General features: G+C 43.8%; 1 protein-coding gene across 1 annotated transcript in view; it reads left to right on the forward strand.

The window, feature by feature from the left end:
- The first annotated feature begins 1,863 nt into the window (after positions 1-1,863).
- EPG5 (ectopic P-granules 5 autophagy tethering factor) overlaps positions 1,864-20,545 on the forward strand; it is an 85,381-nt gene continuing 66,699 nt past the window's right edge. Inside the window, exons 1-7 of the mRNA XM_054031997.1 lie at positions 1,864-1,964; positions 10,089-11,030; positions 13,227-13,470; positions 14,725-14,861; positions 15,464-15,571; positions 16,006-16,079; positions 19,341-19,449. Of these exons, the coding sequence (XP_053887972.1) occupies positions 1,902-1,964; positions 10,089-11,030; positions 13,227-13,470; positions 14,725-14,861; positions 15,464-15,571; positions 16,006-16,079; positions 19,341-19,449 (1,677 nt within the window). The 5' untranslated portion in view covers positions 1,864-1,901. The remainder of the gene's footprint in view (positions 1,965-10,088; positions 11,031-13,226; positions 13,471-14,724; positions 14,862-15,463; positions 15,572-16,005; positions 16,080-19,340; positions 19,450-20,545) is intronic.

Genomic DNA, 20,545 nt, shown 5'->3' on the forward strand with positions numbered 1-20,545 from the left:
GCCAGGCACTTGGGAGCTTTGAGCTACTCCCTGTGGATCACCCCACTCAAGGAGTGTTCATTTTAGGAAGCAAGCCGACTAGACAGTAAAACCTCAGACGCTGCTCCCAATGCTACACTCCGTTTTTCAGAAATTAGTAGACTTGATGGCCAGAAGAGACCATTAGAGCATCTAATCTGACCCCCTGCATGTCACAGGCCTCCTGTATGACACCATAGCTACTTTGCGGGCAAACACATTCCAGAAAGGCATCTAGTCTACATTCAATGACATCAAGAGATGGAGAATCCACCACTTTCCTTGGTAGCTTGTTCCTGTGGTGAATCATTCTTGCTGTTGAATATTTGTGCTTTATTTGTAATATGAATTTGTCTCTTTTCACCTTCCAGCCACTGGGTCTTGTTCTGCCTGTCTCTGCTCGATTAAAGAGCCCTTTAATACCCAATCTTCTCTCTCCATTAAGGCACTTCAACACTTCAATGAAGTCACCTTTCAATCTTCTTTGGATAAGCTAAAAAGTTTGAGCTCTTTCAATCGCTCACTAGAAGGCATTTTTCTCCAGCCCTCAGAACATTTGGTGGCTCTTTGCTGCCCCAGCTCCAATTTCATAACATCTTTTTCAAAGGTGGACACCAAAACTGGATGCAGTATTCCAATATCAGTCTCACTGATGCCGTGTCACCTCCTGTGATGCTATTGACATAATCTGTAACTGTATAGATCACCGTTGTGACCACTGTTATATATTTGCAGCCAATATTGTATAAAGGGGTCTATGGAGAGGTTCTGATTGGCTGATTATAATTATGCTATCTGTATATGTGTATCAGTTTTGTAGTTGATGTTATGAATATTGGCTCTATACTGTCTGTATTTCAAACTTGTGCTATGCTTCCGGGGAACACCCCAGACAAGTTGGTGTTAGTTCTGCCTAGCCTGCTTGCTGGCCCACTGAGGACCATGAGCTATACAATTGATCCATTGAGAGAAGGTAGATACACCTTGTGACTCAGCAAGGCATGCAGGGACCTGCCTATGGACAGAACTCTAAGGTTTTTCTATGCCACATGCTGGATAGAGTGTCCTTGGGACAAAGAAAGCAAAGACCACATGGCAAGAGACTATAAAAGGCTGATGCCTCATCTCCATCTTGTCTTCAATCCTGCTTCATACCTCTGGAGGGACTTTGCTATAAAAGGAAGCTCTATACAAAGGACTGAATGACCCATCCCAGCTGCGGATGTACTCCAGAGACTTGATTTGAACCTGCAGTTTATTCCATCACTGCTACAAGCCTGAACCAAGAACGTTGCCATTATTGAGGCGGGGCACTCGGGTGGCTGAGGTGCTGATGGGGATGACACTGACGGGTGAGGTGGTGGGTAAAAGTGATGGGGTGGATGTCACGCTGGGGAGCTCCAGATCAGGGCCTGGGAATGGGATAGCACTGGGTGGCTGCAGCAGCAGGGGGTGGGGATGGCACGGGCAGGTGTAGGCAGGGCGGGTATCAGTGGTGGGGGGTGGCTGAGATGGATGGGGATGGTAGAGGGGTGGCGGGGCCCTAGAGAGGATGGGGCTGGCGGGTATCATGCTGGGCAGCTGGCTCTGACAGCAGTGGCACTGGGTGCCCAAGGGGGCAGAGGTGGGCCCTGGCAGCGGGTCCTAGCAGCGCCAGCTGCGCTAGGTATCAGCTGTCTGGCTTTGCGCCCTGCCGCTGCCTTGTGCAGCACTAGGGGGCGCCGAGGCCGAGCCGCGTTCCGGCCCGGGGAACGAATATGTCCCTCCTCGCATTCCGTAGCCCCCGCGGCGCTGATTGGCTGGGGGCGGAGAGGCCGGTCGTGTGACTCCGCCCCTGCCCTGGGCTTCCGGTGTGAGCGGCAGGAGCGAGGGGGGCGCCGGGGATGGCGGAGGCCGCGAGACCCCCGCGCAGGGAGCGCCCCAAGCCCGGCCGGGGCAAGGCCAAGGTACGGGAGGGAGGCGCCTGGGCCCGGCCCGGGTGCGGGGCTGGCGGGGAGGGGGGCACCGCGCGGCCGTGTCCCCGCTGCCCCGAGCCCGCCCGCTGCGCGTGTCCCTGCGGGAGCCGCCCTCTGCTCCGTCCCCGCTGCCCCGAGCCCGCCCGCTGCGCGTGTCCCTGCGGGAGCCGCCCTCTGCTCCGTCCCCGCTGCCCCGAGCCCGCCCGCTGCGCGTGTCCCTGCGGGAGCCGCCCTCTGCTCCGTCCCCGCTGCCCCGAGCCCGCCCGCTGCGCGGGGTCCCTGGGCTGCGCGCTCTGGGGCGCGGCGCGGCCTGGCCGGCCTCGGGGGCCGCCGTTACTGGTAGTGTTTTGTTCTAGTTAAATCGGGCTCAGCCCCGCGCTGCTCCCGGGGGCTGGGTGGGGCTGTTGATGTTGTTTTCCGGTGTGAGTCCCTGGGGCGTGTCCCGGGTCCCATAGCCTGTGACGGGCTTCGCTCTCAATACAGTAACTTCTCCCTCAACGTGGTGGTTCTGTTCCTGAACAATGCAACTTTAAGCGAAATGAGGTTAAGCGCATCCAATTTCCCCATAAAAATTAATGTAAACCGGGGGATTAGGTTCCAGGGATTTTTTTTCCCATCAGACCAAAGACTAAATACACATACATACACACACACACACACAGTATAAGTTTTAAACACACCATTTAATACTGTACACAGCAATGATGATTGTAAAGCTTGGTTGAGGTGGTGAAGTCAGAGGGTGGGAGATTTCTCAGGGAATGCCTTACTGCTAAATCAGGGGTGGCCAACCTGTGGCTTTTCATTAAGTTAATATGTGGCTCCTTGTATAGGCACTGACTCCGGGGCTGGAGCTACAGGCACCAACTTTCCAATGTGCCGGGGGGTGCTCACTGCTCAACCCTGGCTCTGCCACAGGCCCTGCTCCCACTCCATCCCTTCCTGCCCCCTCCCCTGAGCCTGCCATGCCTTCCCCGTCCTCCTCCAGAGCCTCCTGCATGCTATGAAACAGCTGATTGGATGGTATGGGGAAGGAGGGGCAGGTGCTGATTGGAGGGGCTGCCAGTGGGTGGTGGGTGCTGGAGCTGATGGGGACAGGACTGCTGATGTATTACTGTGGCTCTTTGGCAATGTACACTGGTAATTCTGGCTCCTTCTCAGGCTCAGGTTGGCTACCCCTATGCTAAATGATGAACTAGCACTCCTCCTGCCCCGTGCAGCACATGGCAGTGGGGGAGGGAGGGAAGGGGGGGGACACAGCTGAAATGCCCAGCAATTGATAAAAAGAACAGGAGTACTTGTGGCACCTTAGAGACTAACAAATTTATTAGAGCATAAGCTTTCGTGGACTACAGCCCACTTCTTCCGGTGCCACAAGTACTCCTGTTCTTTTTGCGGATACAGACTAACACGGCTGCTACTCTGAAACCAGCAATTGATAGACGGCTGGGTGGCTGCTGCACAGGGAACTTAGGGGATTGATGTGGGGCTGCCGGTCGACCCTAGTTCCAAGCCCCCACCAGCTGGCTCCAACGGGCTGCTCTTTTTGTAAGCAGTGGACAAAGCAGGCAGCCCATACTCCAAACTAAAAGGCAAGTCCAATCCTTCATAGGCTTGGCAAACTATTACAGGAGGTTTTGTGGAGGGGTTCAGTGACATTGTATTCCCAATCACAGACTTATGTAAAAAGCATCAACCTAACAAGGCAGTTTGGTTAGAGGCGTGCCAGAAAGGCTTCAACAACTTCAAATGAGCACGTTCTCTAATTGATCAGCAATGTAACAATGAAACAACATTAACCGGGACAACTTTAAATAAGGAGTTACTGTAATTACAATTAACACCACTTGCCTGTGGGCATCACTTGTCACATGTCTTTGCTATAGGATCTTGGCTCTCATTCAGCGTTTGAGCCTCTTTCCTTATCGATTTAAATAGTAGCCTGCTTTAGTCACTGAAAGAACTATCCTGTAATTCCCGCTGAAAGCAATTTGAACTTCTAATATTAATTATTGGGTTGCTGGTGTTTCGATCAAATTATAATGAGGCTTCGATTAATGGGATTGAATTAAAGGAAAGGGATATTTTATTTTTGCCTAGCAAACTGATACACATACTGGAAATACATCCATCAGCTCTGGGGTGGAGCATTGTAACTATTTGTGTATATCAACACATTAAAACTAGGGCTGTCGATTAATCGCAGTTAACTCATGCAATTAACTCAAAAAAATTAATCGCGATTAAAAAAAATTATTTTTGTTATAACCTTAATACATATTCTTCACAACTCTGAGATAGATGAGACCCAAAACAGGGTCTCTTTTACAGCATGCTGCCATTAGAGGTTTTCTCTTCTAGTGAGAGAATGGTATGGTAGATCTCAAATCAATGAAGGCTACACTCAGAAAGACCTCAAGACTTCTGGAATATGCTGCTCAACCAGTTTCACTTTTGTTTCTACTGCTTGTCCCTCCCTTCTCATGTTTATCTCCGGACTTCTTCTCCTTGTCCAGATCTATTCCTCCCCCAACAATCTTCTATTCATTGAACTTTTTGAAACTTTGCACTTTTAGAGAGGGGTAAGGAATTGACTCTGTGTATACAAATTTGCAGAGGGACAATAAGGTTGAGGTCTGTTATTTCTCATCTCTATATATTTATTTATTTATTTAAAAACATTTTTGCTGTTAACAAGCATGTTCTCTCTGGAGACACAAATCCACAGTTTGAGAATTGCAAAACTAATCATCTCGGATGATATCTTCTAGACTTAGCACTGAGTCCCATTGGGTAGATAGAAAGATTAACCTAAATAATCTATACAGATGCCCCATGAACCCCATAAGATTGGGTCCCTAATCCATTTACTCATTTACAAAAGTTTTCTTAAACATTACATGAATATATTGTCTCATACTATAGAATTAAAATTTATAATCCCTATTCCATGATGAGATATCTTTGAGCTATAATATATCTTAGTTAAAACTATCTTTAGATAGGTGGTTTTTTTTCCTCAAAAAGCATTTTATCAAAAAAATCTGATTTTTATTATTATTTTTTTAATCATTGATTTTTATCCCCCTGGGGCTGCTCACCTGCACCCAAGATCTAACTGGAGTGAGCAGAGAAATATTATAGTGGTTCCTGTTTATCCTTTCAAATAGGACTTATAGGAGTTGTGATGAACAGCTACTACTCATCACTGGAGAGGTTGAAAGACCCTGGGCTGCTTTGCCAGCAACTTGCTGATATTTCACAGTTCTGTCTCCTGTTTGCTAGATACTTTTCAAGCCATCACAGATGTATCAGTACCTCTGTGATACATGGGGGAGGAGTGGGGAGTAGCTCCCTTTGATGGACACCCAGCCAGCCAGTTAGCTGTAAAATCCCTCCTGGTCTGTTCTCTGCTTGCTTTGTAATACAAGCCTCGAGTGGCAAGTATTAATTTTTAAAATCCTTGCGGGACCCCACTGCTGCACTCAGAGTGATGGAGGGATTCAGCCTTGACAACCTCTAAAAGGTTAGCACCTGGATGAAAAGCAGCTGTTGTTCTGCCTGAACCCAATCAAGACAGAAGTAATGTTGGCTGGAATGGGGAAATCCTTCGAACAACACACAGCCCTCCCCCTTCATCAAAGGCATCTCCTGTCAATTCATCAAGGAGGTACTGAGTCTTGGGGTGTTTTTGAACTCACTACTAATTTTGGACACCCCACCTAGGAAGCAACAATGACAGGAAATATTTGTTCACCTCTAGTTTGCCAGAAAATTACAAGCTGCTTTCCTTGATGAGACTATAGCTAGTGATCTCCACTGATCTTTTCCTGACTACACTCTTGTGATGCAGTACATCTGAGGTTAAAGGGCGGGGGGGGCAACATGGGAACTCAAGTTTGCCGGAACACATCAACCTTCATCCTGAGCAGAAAAACTGGCTCTGTTTACATCCAGTGTAATTTCAGGGTACAAGTTAGGGCCCAACCACATCAGAACCTGCTTTTCCATTCAGAACCCACTGAACCATATGTGGTCCTCTGGGATAGTGCATCTGACAACATGATGTTCTTGGGAGCAGGAGATGAGGCATCCATCCTTTGCTGAACTTGCTCGGTTGTGTAACCAGGATCTAGAGGGCTGAAAACTGAATCTGAGCTTTTCAAAGAAAGCTTCAAGTGTCATCTTTTTGCAAAAGATACAATAAACAAAGATTAGTACTTACAACATCACTAACAAGAAACAAAACTCAATAAGATGGCAAAGCTACTGAAGCTGTGAGAGGTGAAGAGCAGTTTACCACTGGCACCTGTGTAAATCTTAATTACTGCGTATGACTCAGAACAGATTTAAAATTTTTATTAAAGCTAATGTTAACATTATATAACATACAGGTTGAGAAAAGAGTGTTTGTACATCTGGGTATAGTGCTTAGATTATCTACAAATACAGAGTTTGTTTTTTAGAGTCATAAGACACAGTGCATAATCAGCAATAACCCATATTTAGGTGAATGAATTTAAGACTACAGTTTAGATATTTTGCATTCAAGTATTCGGGTACATTATTCATGAAAAAAGTTATACAGAGAGTTGGTGGAGGAAAGGAAAATGTATCAATGAGTGAAGATTGTCCCTCAGTAATTGAGAATTTAGGATTGGTTGTCCATTTAGAAAAAAACAGTCCATGAGGAAAGTATTTGAGTTACTTTCCTGACTTACTACACTGATGGATGTCCTAGAAGTAAATGACCCATAAGTGTGTAACTATTCCATACAGAATTAGACTTCATGTATTTTAATATTGACTATTTAGTCTTCAAATACACAAAACCCAACCCATACGTAACTTGCTATTGGTATTAATTCTGTTTGACATAAGGTAAATAATCCCCTCCCCCCCCCCCTTTTTTTTTTTTTACGTAAGTTACCTGGTAGGCACAACCAAATGTATTTCAAACGCCAGGTTCAGTCCTGTCACTATAAGTCTTCTTTTAAATAGGAAAAGTGTCTTTTCGGGAACATGTTCAGTGGAATTCAGCTTGTGAGGCAGGAAGTCCCCTGTGGGGTGGAAGGACTTCCTGTTGTCCCCTCACAACTCGAAAGTGAACTCATCTTGGCCCTAAACCGTCTGTCACATTTAACTGCACTCTGTCCCATCACTCAGGCAGCATGGAGTCATTTTTAGATACCTCTGCCCCCTTCCACACCCAGGCTGTGGCCAGATCTTATTGGATTTTCATTTAGTGTCTAAAACCTATGTTTTAATTTCTGCGCACTGAGATTTTTTTACTGTACTTTTGTCGTGTCCGACCTCAATTACTGCATACTCTTAGTCTTTGGCATCCCTGTGTTTCGATTTGTTCCTCTCCAAACTATTTTGTGCTGTGAAAATCATCTTCCTGTCCTGCCACTCTGATTACATCATTCCTTCCTTTAAATCCCTCCTCTGGCTTCTCCTTGTCATCTGCATTAAATTTAGGCTATCTCTGCTCTTTCTTACATCTCTGCTCTTCTCCCTTCCTACACATATTCCTTGTTTTCTCCCCTCAAACCTTTTATGTAGTTGCTCCCTTTGTATCTTCCTGCAACTCTTCCCTTTGAGCGTTCTTCCATACTGCCCCAAATGCTTGGGGCAATCTCCATGATCTTCTGCACCTCAGTTTGAAGAGGGAATTAAAAATATTGCATGTAGTAAGTACATTAACAGTTGCCAGTCTAATACTGAATATAAACCAATAAATCCAGCTATTAAATAATAATAGCCCACAAATATCCCAAAAGAAGAATACTAACCAACTTGCTCTGCTTTTTGTGGAAGTAACCAAACCCTCCTGCCTTGTGTTATGGCTGTCTCCATGGCTGTAATCTATTGTTTAGTGCAGTAGTGCCTAGAGGCCTGTCTGCACTGTGCTAGGAGGCATGGTACAGACACAGTGAAAAGATGATTCCTGCTTGATAAGTTTACACTCAAAGTATAAAAAGAGAAACAACAGGTGTTATGTTCTTATATGATTTTAGAGCCTGATCCTGCAGTCCTTACTCAGATGAAGTTTCTGTTGAGTTTGTAGAATTTTTACCTTGAAAAGGAAGAAATGTCAGACATCATGTAATCTGCTGGGGACTTTGTGATCAATTTTATGGGGCAGGTGCTCAGAGGTGGTGGTGGTGAGCAGCAGTATAAAGTGCTAACGTAAGAGAAGGGTTGGTTTCACCTGAATAAGAACTGCAAGATAGTATCTTTGGATTTTTGAACATCAAGAGCATGGGGAATGTATTGTCTTATTTTCCTGCAAAGTCCAGACTAATGATCCTATAGAAAGAAGCGAACAGGAGAGTATAAAGTAGAGTATCCCTCTTTAAATGGAAAATGAGGCAAACACCCGTATGCGACTGTGGTCACCAGGCACAAACGACAGAGCACATCATATCTGAATGTCCCCTTCGTTCTTTCGCCAGGGGCCTGAAGGACATTCACCAGCTCACTGCAGCGGCAACGTGCTTAGATATAAATTTGTAGTTGTTGCTACCTACCCAAGCCATACGAAAGAAGAACAACAGGCGAGTGGGAGATATGGGATCCAAAAGCAAGCCAAATAAATTGCCATTTTATAAAGAAGCTGTAAGCATCTGTTTGGATTAACAGGTGTTCGGTGGGAGGTTGAAAACAAATATGCTAGATTAGCTGGGGCGTTGATATCCATTGTTGTCTGTTAGCTGCTTTATAAGGCAGAACCGCATAGTCAGCTGCTCTGCTAGGAAATATGTGAAACTGTCAGTAAGTGTTCAGAACTTTACTTTTGTTACTTAGCCTTTTTCCAGTGTTGAGCAGGGACTGAGAGCTCTTCATTAGTTCCCTCTCTCTGACTTGTCAGATGATAATTTTGGCAATCCATTGCATTATATAGGGAAATTAGAGCAGTATAAGCTAATTTTCCCGGTATTTTCTCAATTCAATAGACTAAATGAGAGCAGAACTCTGGATTTTAGCCGTTTGCACAAGAGTGCTTGTATCATATCCTGGTTATATTGTCATATCATGTGATGGTTCCACGTTTGTGCTTTTGGTGAGAAAGTCATAAAAATAGACTTCAGACTAGGCTAGTCCATCCCTGTTCAGTAATAGCTAATGTTAATTAAATAGGGAGTAATCAATTTAAAATTCATACCTCTCATTTTATTCAGCTTTTCTACTTCTCCAAGTGACACAATTCCTAGTGAAACTGCTAATTTCTAGTTTATGGATTGCATCGCAGGGTCAGTCTTTAATTAATTGGACATTGCAAGAGCAACATCAGCTGAAAATTTAGGTTTTGTGAAAATAAACCCTTACAGAATTGAAGACCATTAGACATGCTTCCATGAAATTAAAAACACGGTCCAACGTATTCATATTGTGGTAGAGCTTAGAGGTTTTTCAGTGGAAGAACAGGGCCCCATTGCTTTACTCATTTGTACAGCACATAGCGCAGAGACAGTCTGTGCCCCAGAATGCTGACAGTTTTTCATTAGCAACAAGGTGGGCATCATTCCAAAGAAAGCAGGGAAGTGAAATTGACAGGGCATTGGCTGCTATCTTTTGGGACTGGGGGTGGGGGAAGGTTGGGAAGTTGAAGACCAAGAGTGTGTCAGGCATGGTGGGGACTGAAAGTTACAGCTTGCACAGTTTCTCTCATGCTGTGTATTAACTCACATACTTGGTTCCCAAACAAGCTGTTGAGTAAGAAATAGGGGAATTCAAAAAAGAGGAACTGAATAGAGGAACCCAATCTGCTTAACCATGGATCATGTGCAGTGTTTGGTGCCTTTGGCAAGTCCACATGGCCAGTAGACATCTGATGTATTTAAAATGTGCTCTGTTTAGCAGAATCCCTTAACATTCGTGGATTAAATGAAACAAGGGGCCTAGTGACTGCAACTGGCTCACCAAGTATACTTATTCCACGTCAACATGCGAGTTGAAATATGCATTTATTTCTTACCTTCATAACTCCCGAAATTAGGCTGGTGATGTAAGCTTTAGGTACATTGTAATGCAAGACAAATGCTGACTTTCTTTTGTTGTTCATTTATGAATGTCAAATTCCTGATACGCTGTCTGTTCTTTTGTTTCTAGGAAAAAAAGAAAAAATGCAGTGAAGAGCCGCAGAAGCAGGACTTGGACAAGGTCTTCTTCCCCAACAAAGCTAGAGCTCAAGAGGTGACTTCCCAAGCTAGCGAGGTGCAGGTGGAACATCCTGAAGTGTTTACAGAGATTCGGCTCAGTGATGAAGTAGAGGATGGAAAAAATGTGAATGATATGTATGATATCCCCTTGACTTCTTTAACCTTAGCAGATGAAGGATCCCGATCAGCTACCCTAGAGCCTCTAACACAAGGAGAAGAATTCAGAGCTAGTCTCTTGCATGAGAAATGCCGGGAGAGGTCTGAAGAAGATGGTAGAAATAAATCGGACAAACCCCAGAGCCTTATGGAAGCACTTGCTAATCAATCAGAAAACTCTGGCGTAGCAGAAAGTACCTTTAAATGCGGTGCTGCTTGCACTCAGTCACTAATGGGAATTGTACGGGACAGAGGAACCGAGAAGGTACAAGAGGCTACAAATCCTGCTCTTTCTTTGGAGGCACAACCTGTGCTGTCACAGCTCTCTAATGAAGCCAAAGAGCGTGCTCAACCTTCTAGGTTGAAAACTTTGTATCCCGATTTATCGGCTGAATTGTCCCAAGAGAGACTGACCACACTGGCGGTAAAACCACTGTTACGTAACGAGAGGCTGTATCCAGAGATTCCCTCTGAGCCAGAACTAGTGCCATTTACCAAAGAGCAGTTGAAAATCTTTGAGCCGTGTTCGTGGCTGGAGAATGTTGATTCCTACATGGAGGAGTTTGAGCACATTGCTCATCAGGATAGACATGAGTTTCATGAATTGCTCCTGAACTATTGGCGCTGTAGGAAGCAGCTCTTGCTGGCTGAGGCGGAGCTACAGGCCATGACCTCAGATTGCCAAAGTGCCAAGGACAGGTTGTGGACTTTTAAGGAGGAACAGCAGTCTGTCAAGGTGGTGTAACTGAAGTTACTTTTGATCATGGCTAGTCTATGATCCCAGTCATGTGGTCTGCTGAATGTGGATGTTTGCTGTATTTAAGCTGGCTTGTACAGAGATTTATTTGCTTTGGATGATGTCTTTTTTTTTTTTTTTTTTTTTTCGGTTCAAAGGAAAATAAACCTGTCACTGCTTAAGTCAAGTTCATTACATAGAATACTCATTCCATGGAATCCTTGATTTTAAACTTGTAGCTAATATAGTGGAGTGCCGTCTCCCTGACAGTGAGCTCTGATATACTAAAATTCCTGTATGTAGTGAATTGGAATGAGAGTTCCAATGCATTGCAGTATGAAAACTGGAATTCAGCTTAGAATGACCATCTGCGGTTAGCAAAATACTTCATTATGGTGCCAGTCCTGTCCATCCTCCTTCCTGGGTGTGGATGACCCCATGTCCAATAGTCTTGGGACAGTGGTTCCGGAAGGATTTGAGGATACAGCTCGGCAGCCTGGTTATCTGGAGCAAGGGGACTGAGGAGAGAGCTCCACTTCCACTGGTTGTTGCTTCCCTTATGTAGCACAGAGATTCTTATTGTGGCTGCCACTGCAGCCCTGAAGTATCTTTGGGCTTGTCTATGCTGCATCGTAGTGTGGACTACCGGGATGTGAACTGCAGAGTGCAACAAAGTGTTGCACTGAGCTACCCCGTTGAAAAGAAGGTACTGGCTTCATATTAACATAGTCCTTTTGCAAACAGGACTATGTTACTGCCAACTAGGTCCCTTCTGGTTTGCACCAGCAGCTTCAATGTGGGGTAGTTACAGCGCCACACTTTGGTGCGCTCTGCAGTTCACACCCCTGTAGTCCACACTGCAGTGCACTGTAGACATGGCCTTTGTAACTCTGCAGTTGCCTAATGGGGAAGGATTGTTTTGCTCATGTCTCCAGGACAACCCCATTACACAGCTTGATGTTCCAGCTGTGTGCTGATTTGCAGGATTTGGTCTTATAGGGCCCTGTCTTGAACTAGGAAAAATTGGAGATATTCAGCAGTGGTGGAAGTTGTAGTCAGTGTTGATGTTCTTACCACTCACTGTCCGATCCTTCCTAGAGCAAGTTTAGATAGTAAGAATGCCTAAACTATCTATTCGAGAACTTCCTCTATTGCTCCCATGAGTTGAGCTGTATGGCTGGTGAATTCCCTGTCCATTTTTTTCCTACGCTAGATGAGACTTGAGGGCTCCATTGTAGAAATATTACTCTTTTTTTAGAGGAAGGTGGTGTAAATGAACATTATAACGTTTAATTATGATTGAATTTTATCAGTCTCTTAAATTTTGTATTTATCCATTTTTATGTGCAATACTCTGCATCTATACTCTATCCACAGACTCTTACATTAATATAACTGATTTCCTAGTGTAAAGTCCTGCATGTGGTGCGAACAAGTTTCAAACCAAATTTTCTGAGTGTGTGTTTTGAAGCTTAGTTGCATGGCTGTATGAAGCAATGACATGGGTAGAATGGAACGATGGCTTCATTGTATTAAAGAACATCGGATGAGTTGGGGAAAGACTCCACTCAATGATTTGATTTGCAGTTGGAGGAAAGTCATTTCACTGCTTGGCAAGTCTGGATAATTTTAAAATATGTTGCGGCAAATAGATGTTAAGTGGGCTGGAGTCTAGAAAAACACTCCTCTTGCATACATATTGTGACTTTAAAATAAGATCAGGGTCTGCCTGGAAATTCTTTGTATGTTTTTTACATATACATTTTAAGAGTAGATGGGACCAAGGCTGTGAGGCAGGTGTGCTCTATTGGATTGGGTGGGAGTCGAGAGACCTGATTTTATTCTCACTTCTGCCACTGACTCACCACATGGTCTTGGGCAAGTCACTTAAATCCAAATTTTCAAAAGTCGTTTCTGAATTTGGGTACTTTACTTTGTAGGGCCTGATTTTTCAGAGGTGCTACGCAGTCATCAGCTCCAGTGCTCAGTGCCTCTGAAAATCAAGTTGGACATCTAAAATCAGAATCTGCTTTCAAAAATCTTAGCCTCTGTTTCCCCATCTGCTCAGATAATAGAACATTGCTGACCTGCCTTTGCAAAGAGCTTTGAAATCTGTGCTAAAAAGCTCTATGTAAGTGCAGATTTTTTTAACACACTTTAAAAAGAAAGTGCATAAAATAATTGTTCTCTTTGCAGGGTATCTGTGCAGATCAGTGCCAAGTGTCTGACTACCATCGCTACCAGACAGTAGAGATGAATGAAAGTGTGTTGGGGGAACTAAAGAGGTTGTTTGAAGCCAAAACGGAGCACGTGCATCAGACTTTGGTGCTGCACTCGTACACTTCAATATTGTCCCGCTTGCAGGTGGAGTCTTATATCTATGGATTGCTTAATAGCTCATCCCTGCTGAGATCTGTGGCTGTTCAACAACAAGAGCAAGGTGTGTCCCCAATCTGAGTTTCTGCCTCTGGTGTCCCTAGCATGCAGAATACTACACCTGAACTTTCAATCTGCAGTTCTAGGTGTGGATATTCATTGTAGAGGAACCCTCTTTCAACACCAAAAACTAGGGGGAGCTTATTCGGTGGCCCATGAAACCCCAGTCCATCAAAAGCACCCTGACTTTCTCACTTCAGTCTCATGGAGCATAGACACGGTTGCAGAAGTCAAGTGCTTAAGCTTATTTTGGCAGCAAATTGCAGGAGTGCCCCCTGCTGTCTGATCTATGTAGTGCCACTGGCTTTGCCTATGTCAGAAAAATATTTTCGTTCTGCGTGCTGGAAGTGGGCGGAAGGGAGGCTTTAACTTAAAGCAGGGGTCGGCAACCTTTCAGAAGTGGTGTGCCGACTCTTCATTTATTCACTCTAATTTAAGGTTTCACGTGCCAGTAATACATTTTAACGTTTTTAGAAGGTCTCTTTCTATAAGTCTATAATATATAACTAAACTATTGTTGTATGTAAAGTAAATAAGGTTTTTAAAATGTTTAAGAAGCTTCATTTAAAATTAAATTAAAATGCAGAGCCCCCTGGACTGGTGGCCAGGACCCACAGGTTGCCTACCCCTGATTTAAAGTAACAAAGATATTTTTATATCAAAGTTGCTATTTAGTGATTACAAGATGTTTTAAAAAAAAAACTAGTGTCTTAGTTTTAGAGCGTAGTAGAGTATTTGTTTGGATTTAATAATATACAGTAGAACCTCAGAGTTATGAACATCAGAGTTACAAATTGACTGGTCAACCACATACCTCATTTGAAACTGGAAGTATGCAATCAGGCAGCAGCAGAGACCAAAAAAAAACCACAGTATAGTGCTGTGTTAAACATAAACTACTAAAAAATAAAGAGAAATATATATATAAAAAAAAAATTTGACAAGGTCGGGAAACTCTGCTTGTTTCATTTATAGTAAGAGTGTTAAAAGCAGCATTTTTCTTCTGCATAGTAAAGTTTCAAAGCTGTATTAAGTCAATGTTCAGTTGTAAACTTTTAAAAGAACCATCACAATGTTTTGTTCAGAGTCATGAACAACATTCCCGAGGTGTTTGTAACTCTTGAGGTTCTACTGTACATATAAAGGACAAAGGAGAAATTTTCTATAGAACCCCTAAAACCGTGAGGGTATTAGTCAGCCTAGCAGGGCTCTTAAGAGTCACCAATGTCGGAGCTCTAATTCTGTTTCTAATTCACAGCTTCTAAGCAGTCAGAAAACCTTTCCTCGGACTTGGGTCACCTGAAAGAATGTGTCAGCATTCTTTTCGGTTTCACACGCAGAGTTATTGAAGATCCTCAGTTCCAGAGTGACCTCCTCCTTTGGCTGCAAAGGCTGGTAAGGGAGGAGTGTATGGAGTAACTGCTGTTTATTAAAATGAACTGAATCAGTCCCAGAGGCCATCCCTGGAAACCTCACTACTGCTCTTGCTGTTTGGTGTCTTGGGTGAAAAGAATTTGGTGGCTTCATTCCAGTTCTTAGCAGACAATGGCCACATCCCTGAAACCGCTAACATAATTGGCTTCTTTGTTGATAGAATCAACTGAGAGCCCAGGTGTTGAGAGGACTGGAGCCTGTGAACCCAAAGATGGTTGGTATGGATTAGGACAGAGCACATTAATAAGGCAGCATGGGGAAAACTCATGTTGGAGATGGAGGTCTTCATCACTGTCAATCTGGTGATCTTTCTTCATCACTCAGTTTCACATAAATCAGTTCTTTTAAAAAATGCTTTGTATTGTTGCTCTTAAATCAAGCAGCAGCCCCTGCTTGTCAAAGAGCACTGTTGTCCCCGTCAGCCTTTTGGTGATCTAGCATTCTCTGTACAAACCCATTGGGGGTTGGAAAGTGCAAGGGGAATAATAGAAAAGCCAGGTTTTAACAAGTCTGTGAAGGAACCAACCTTGAAATTCCCTTACAAGATGCTCTTTATTGTTTAGGTGTCAGTCTTGCAAAGAGTTGGCTGTCCAGGGGACCACCTCTTCCTCTTAAACCACATCCTCCGTTGCCCAGCAGGTGTCAGTGGATGGGCTGCTTCGTTCATACAGGTGTGAATGTTTAATCCTGTGTGCTTTGCTTTTTTTGGCTGAGATTTTGGAGTGGGTGGGAGAAAAGAAGAGTCTCTCCTGCTTGAAACCATAAGACTATTACTAGACTAACTGGCAGATTCCAGAAATATGGAATCTGGGGCCTAGGAAGGAGAGGAGCCAAAATCTTTCTGTGGGGCTTTGATGGGCTGGATTTTCAGCCCTCCCAATCTTGTGCCGTAGTGAGATCTGCAGCTAAGGGCAAAAGCCGTGTCTTCTTTGCAGACCTATTTCTCGCTTAGATCAGCAAGTGGGCTTTGTCAAGATTTTCCTTTAATATTAGAAAGTTAAAGGAAAAGCCAGATCATGGAAATTCAGATTTTTTTTTTAGAAGCTGAAACTAAACTAGCTGTGGCTTCTGGTTTGCTTAGACTGAAATCTTGGTTTCATTTCAGATCAAAGTCTTGGATAACCCATCAGGAGTCTTTCATTTTATGCAGTCTCTTGCCTTGCTTATGTCTCCTGTCAAGTAAGTGGGAAAGGAGAGAATTTGTACACGTGTTCTGAAAATGTTTATCTCTGGATATTCAAACACATGGTGGCACTAGGAATATTCAGATGACATTGAGGAATTGTCAAAATGGGCACAGTGAACTGATAGTTAAATCTAAAGTCTTGTTGTTATTCACTCATCCCCTATTTACAGCCTCAGCACTATTCTCAGATGCTAAATATTTAGCATGATGAATGTGCAATAGCCCTGTTGTTCTTATCAATGTTGAAATAAAGTTCTCGGCTACTGTTTGTGCAATTGTCATGGATGAAAAGGAAATTCTTGAGTCACTAGGTCTGGAACAATTGTTGCATGCAAAGATTCTGCTGTTTAATTTTTTCCCCCTATACTTCTAACTTTACTCAGAAAAAACAATTGCAATACTTGATGAAAACTGTGAAGTCAAGGACCAATGATAACAAATGAAACATATTTCAGAGGAAATAAATGTTCTGATCAAACCCACAATCTTTTCCTGTTTGTCCTCCTCCCCAACCCGCTCTGTTAGATTAGTAAAGGTTAGTGTGACTTTTATGTTTGTGTGTGCTCACTGCATTAGGAGAGTTACAGCCACTGGTTTTCTGAGTGTCAAGATAGTAGCTATTGAGCCTAATTGATCTGAAGCAGTTCTACAGAAATATTTTAAATGGGTAAAGAGAGAGCTGGACTGAGTTATTTTTAGAGTTAATATTAGTCAAGCCTGGATTGTCTGAACTCCAATTAACTGAAACGCCAACCATCTGTTGGAGGTTTGATTTCAGCGCATAAGGATTTGTATACTAAGCTGAACTGACTGAGGCAGTGTGGGAAAGAAATTGGCCTACACATTTTGATGTCTGTGCTCAGAGTTTGCAGGCTAGGTTGAAAACCCTGGAGCAGATCCTTCAGCCCTTGTAAATCTGCAAAGCTTCATTGAACTTCATGAAGCTTTGCTGAAGTACATCAGCTGAGGATCTGGCCCCCGGAGGGCAGACTTCAGTCTGAGCCAGGTTTTGGGTGTCCCCTAAAACCTTGCATAGTCAGAGTTGCACTGTAGCTATTTCAAGTCAGTAACAGTAGCAGTGAATCTAATGTCTTAAAATGAGTATGAATTCACAGCGATCAACTTTTCTTTTTTCTGATTTGGATGCTGAGAGAAGATGTAGTTATCCTGACAGCATGTGTAGTGTTTCACCAACATGTTGCTGGTCCTGACGGGTTGAGAGAAATTAGACCTTCAGATCATGTCATTTTGCTTACTATGTTGCTTTTCCCTCTACTTCATTTTTGATACGGAAGGATCAGCTGACATCACTTGTACAGTTAATGAATCGTGTACACCGTTTGTAAACCAGTATTTCAGGCTATCAGGTGATCTAACGTATGGGATTCTGTCTCTAGAGGCTTTCAAGTTAGCAGCCCCTAAAATAATCTTGAAATGGAAGTATGAAGAAAAACAAGATGGCCAGAATGAGGAGTTTAAGGTCCAGTGCCTCATGAGCTGTCAGAGCTAGATATGAGTGCTTCATACCATGGGAGGAGTCCCAGCTTTCAGTTGGTAAATAAAACATTTGGTTATAGTCCTTTTGATTTATAAACTTATGACTTGTATTCACTTTCAAGGCCCTTCATGGCCTGTCACCACACTTCTGGCCATCTGTCATTCACTATCAAGATATAGACTCCTGTCTTTGATCGGCTGATCGATCAATCCATCTAAGATACTTTAATGGCCCCCATTACAATAGTATGACAGTCCTTAATGAATTTATCCCCACAACATCCCTGTGAGGTTGGGCAGTGCTGTTATTCCCATTTTACATATGTGGAACTGAGGCACAGAGAGGCTAAGTGACGTGCCCCAGGTCACACAGGAAGTCTGGTAGGGCAGGGATTTGACCTCAGTCAGATTAGGATCCTAGGTTAGTGCCTAGATCCCCTGGATGATCCTTCCCCTCATGATGCCAGCCTTCATTGCCCACTTGTTACATTTTCAAACAAGCACCTTTGTGCTGTCTCCCATGCTTCCCCTCACCCTTGGGTGGAATGCCTTGTAAACATTCACTGCCTTGTCATGCTCCAAATCCCTCTTTAAACTCTCTGTTGCTGTGAGGCTTAAAAACACTTGACACTGGTTAGGCAGTGGGTGCTAAACCATTGTCCATCACGCTCACCAACATTCTCATTATTTCTTTGTGCTTTCCTGTCTGCCTGTATCCACCTGTTATCTTACCTTGCACTTGGACTGTAAGATCTTTTGGGCAGGGATCATCTTTTTGTTCAGTATTTGTACAGTGCCTGGCACAGTGGGGTCCTAGTTCATTACTGGAGCTTCAAGGCAGGGCCGGCTCCAGCGTTTTTGCCACCCCCAAGCGGGGGGGGAGAGGGAAGCTGCGATCTGTGGCACTTCGGCAGCAGCTCTACCACCGCCGTTTCATTCGGCGGCAATTCAGCAGCAGGTCCTTCCGTCCGAGAGTGACTGAGGGACCTGCTGCCGAAGAGCCGGACGTGCCGCCCCCTCCGTTGGCTGCCCCAGGCACCTGCTTGCTGTGCTGGTGGCTGGAGCCGGCTGTGCTCCGAGGTGCTACAACAATACAATTAATAACTGTCACTGCTTTTGGACTGACCATAGCAAATACTGGATGCCAGATCAGTGCAACTTTCAGTCCCTGGTTCACCTGCAGATGCTTGGCAATGGTTGGCATAAGCGCTTTTTTTTGTTTTTGTTTATTATGGATTCACAAAGGTACCCAGCAATGTGTTTCTTGTAAATTATAACAGCAGGGTCCCTTAGCATGGGTGTCCTGCAAACTAGGGTTGATAGCAGTTTATATTTTTCAGGGTATTGTGCATAAATCAATTTGTTAAATTGGTAATCAACTTGAGTATGAATTTTTATTGACTGGTAACTTGTTCCACACTAGATGCATTGGGCAACCTTGTTAGTTTCTTGTTCCTGTTTGAGTTTTAAGAGGTTTTTAAAGTAAAAAGAATAGTTGTACACCTCTACCCCGATATAACGCTGTCCTCGGGAGCCAAAAAATCTTACCGCTTTATAGGTGAAACCGCGTTATATCGAACTTGCTTTGATCCGCCGGAGTGCACAGCCACGCCCCCCCGGAACACTGCTTTACCGTGTTATAACCGAATTCGTATTATATTGGGTCACGTTCTATCGGGGTAGAGGTGTACTGCAAATTTCGAATGTTTACTTTGTTTCTCTAATTTACTTAAGCCTGGCTTTCATGTATTCCCCAGAAATCGAGCAGACTTTATGTGCCACATGACACCAAGTGAAAGAAAATCCTCCACCTCCTCTGGGAAAGAATCTGGGAATTGGACATTAGTAGATGAGGGAGGAGAAGAGGTACGTTAAAACTAAACAGCTCTGCTTAACGCTTGTGCTCAAGCCTGTTGTATGTGTGTTATTGAAGGGTTGGAGGAGGGAAAAACTAAATAATCTCCTGTAATGGATTTCCATTTCAAACAATAAATCTTATATTCCCTTCATGGTAGAACAGTGATACTCAGACCTCAGTTGTTCAGAAGGCAAATTAGCAATCAACATCAGAGCTGCGGAAGTTGAGGGAGCTGCCGCACCCCCTGGCTTGAAATTGTTTCCATTACATACAGGGTTTACAGTTTGGTTCAATAGCTGTCAGCATCCCCATTACACAAATTGGTCCAGGCCCCCCGATCAACATCACCCAAAAGAGCCACACGCGTACGCATTCGTGGTTTCATTTACCACAGTACTACTCATGTTTAAACAGTATGATGGGAAATATTTAGTTATAAAACTCTCACAGCAAATAAGTTGATAATTTAGTGCAACTTGATACTTTTATTATGTTATTAACCAATTAAGTTATCCGGAGTGGTTAATAACTTAGGCTGATTAATAATTAAATCACAGTGTTTTAATACCATGTGCTGCAAAGAGCTGCAGGAGACCCATTAAAGAACTACTTGGGGCTTGTAAGCCGCAGTCTGAGTATCACTGTCCTAGAGTATTACATTTCCAGTAATATACATCGGAGATAGAATGCCTCAGGTAATTTAATCGGGAAGGAGGGAAATAGAATAGACTGTTCAAAAATAGTTGTATAAAATTACCCTTGTTATTTAATAGTGCAGAAATAGATACCCATTTGAGAACTTTCCTCCTTTCAGTCATCATGGAAATATTGCTGCGCTGGGGGCTATGATGTTTTTTTCCTCTTACTTTGAAGATGGTATCTACCACTTCTTTATAGTTGATGGCTGCTGTCATATAGGAACACCCAGAAACGGGGAATGAAAGTATATGTTGTGAGTGTGATACTTCCTAGGTGTACCCAGCGTTGTGAGGTAACTCACCACACCGGCCCTTAGCATGAAGCAGTCTTGTCTGTACCTGCTGTGGGTCAGTTCCCTGAAACCACCAGCCTCTAGCAGCACAACACTGCCTTCCAGGCCTCTGC

Source organism: Malaclemys terrapin, chromosome 6 (assembly GCF_027887155.1).
Source record: "Malaclemys terrapin pileata isolate rMalTer1 chromosome 6, rMalTer1.hap1, whole genome shotgun sequence".
NCBI lineage: Eukaryota > Metazoa > Chordata > Testudines > Emydidae > Malaclemys > Malaclemys terrapin.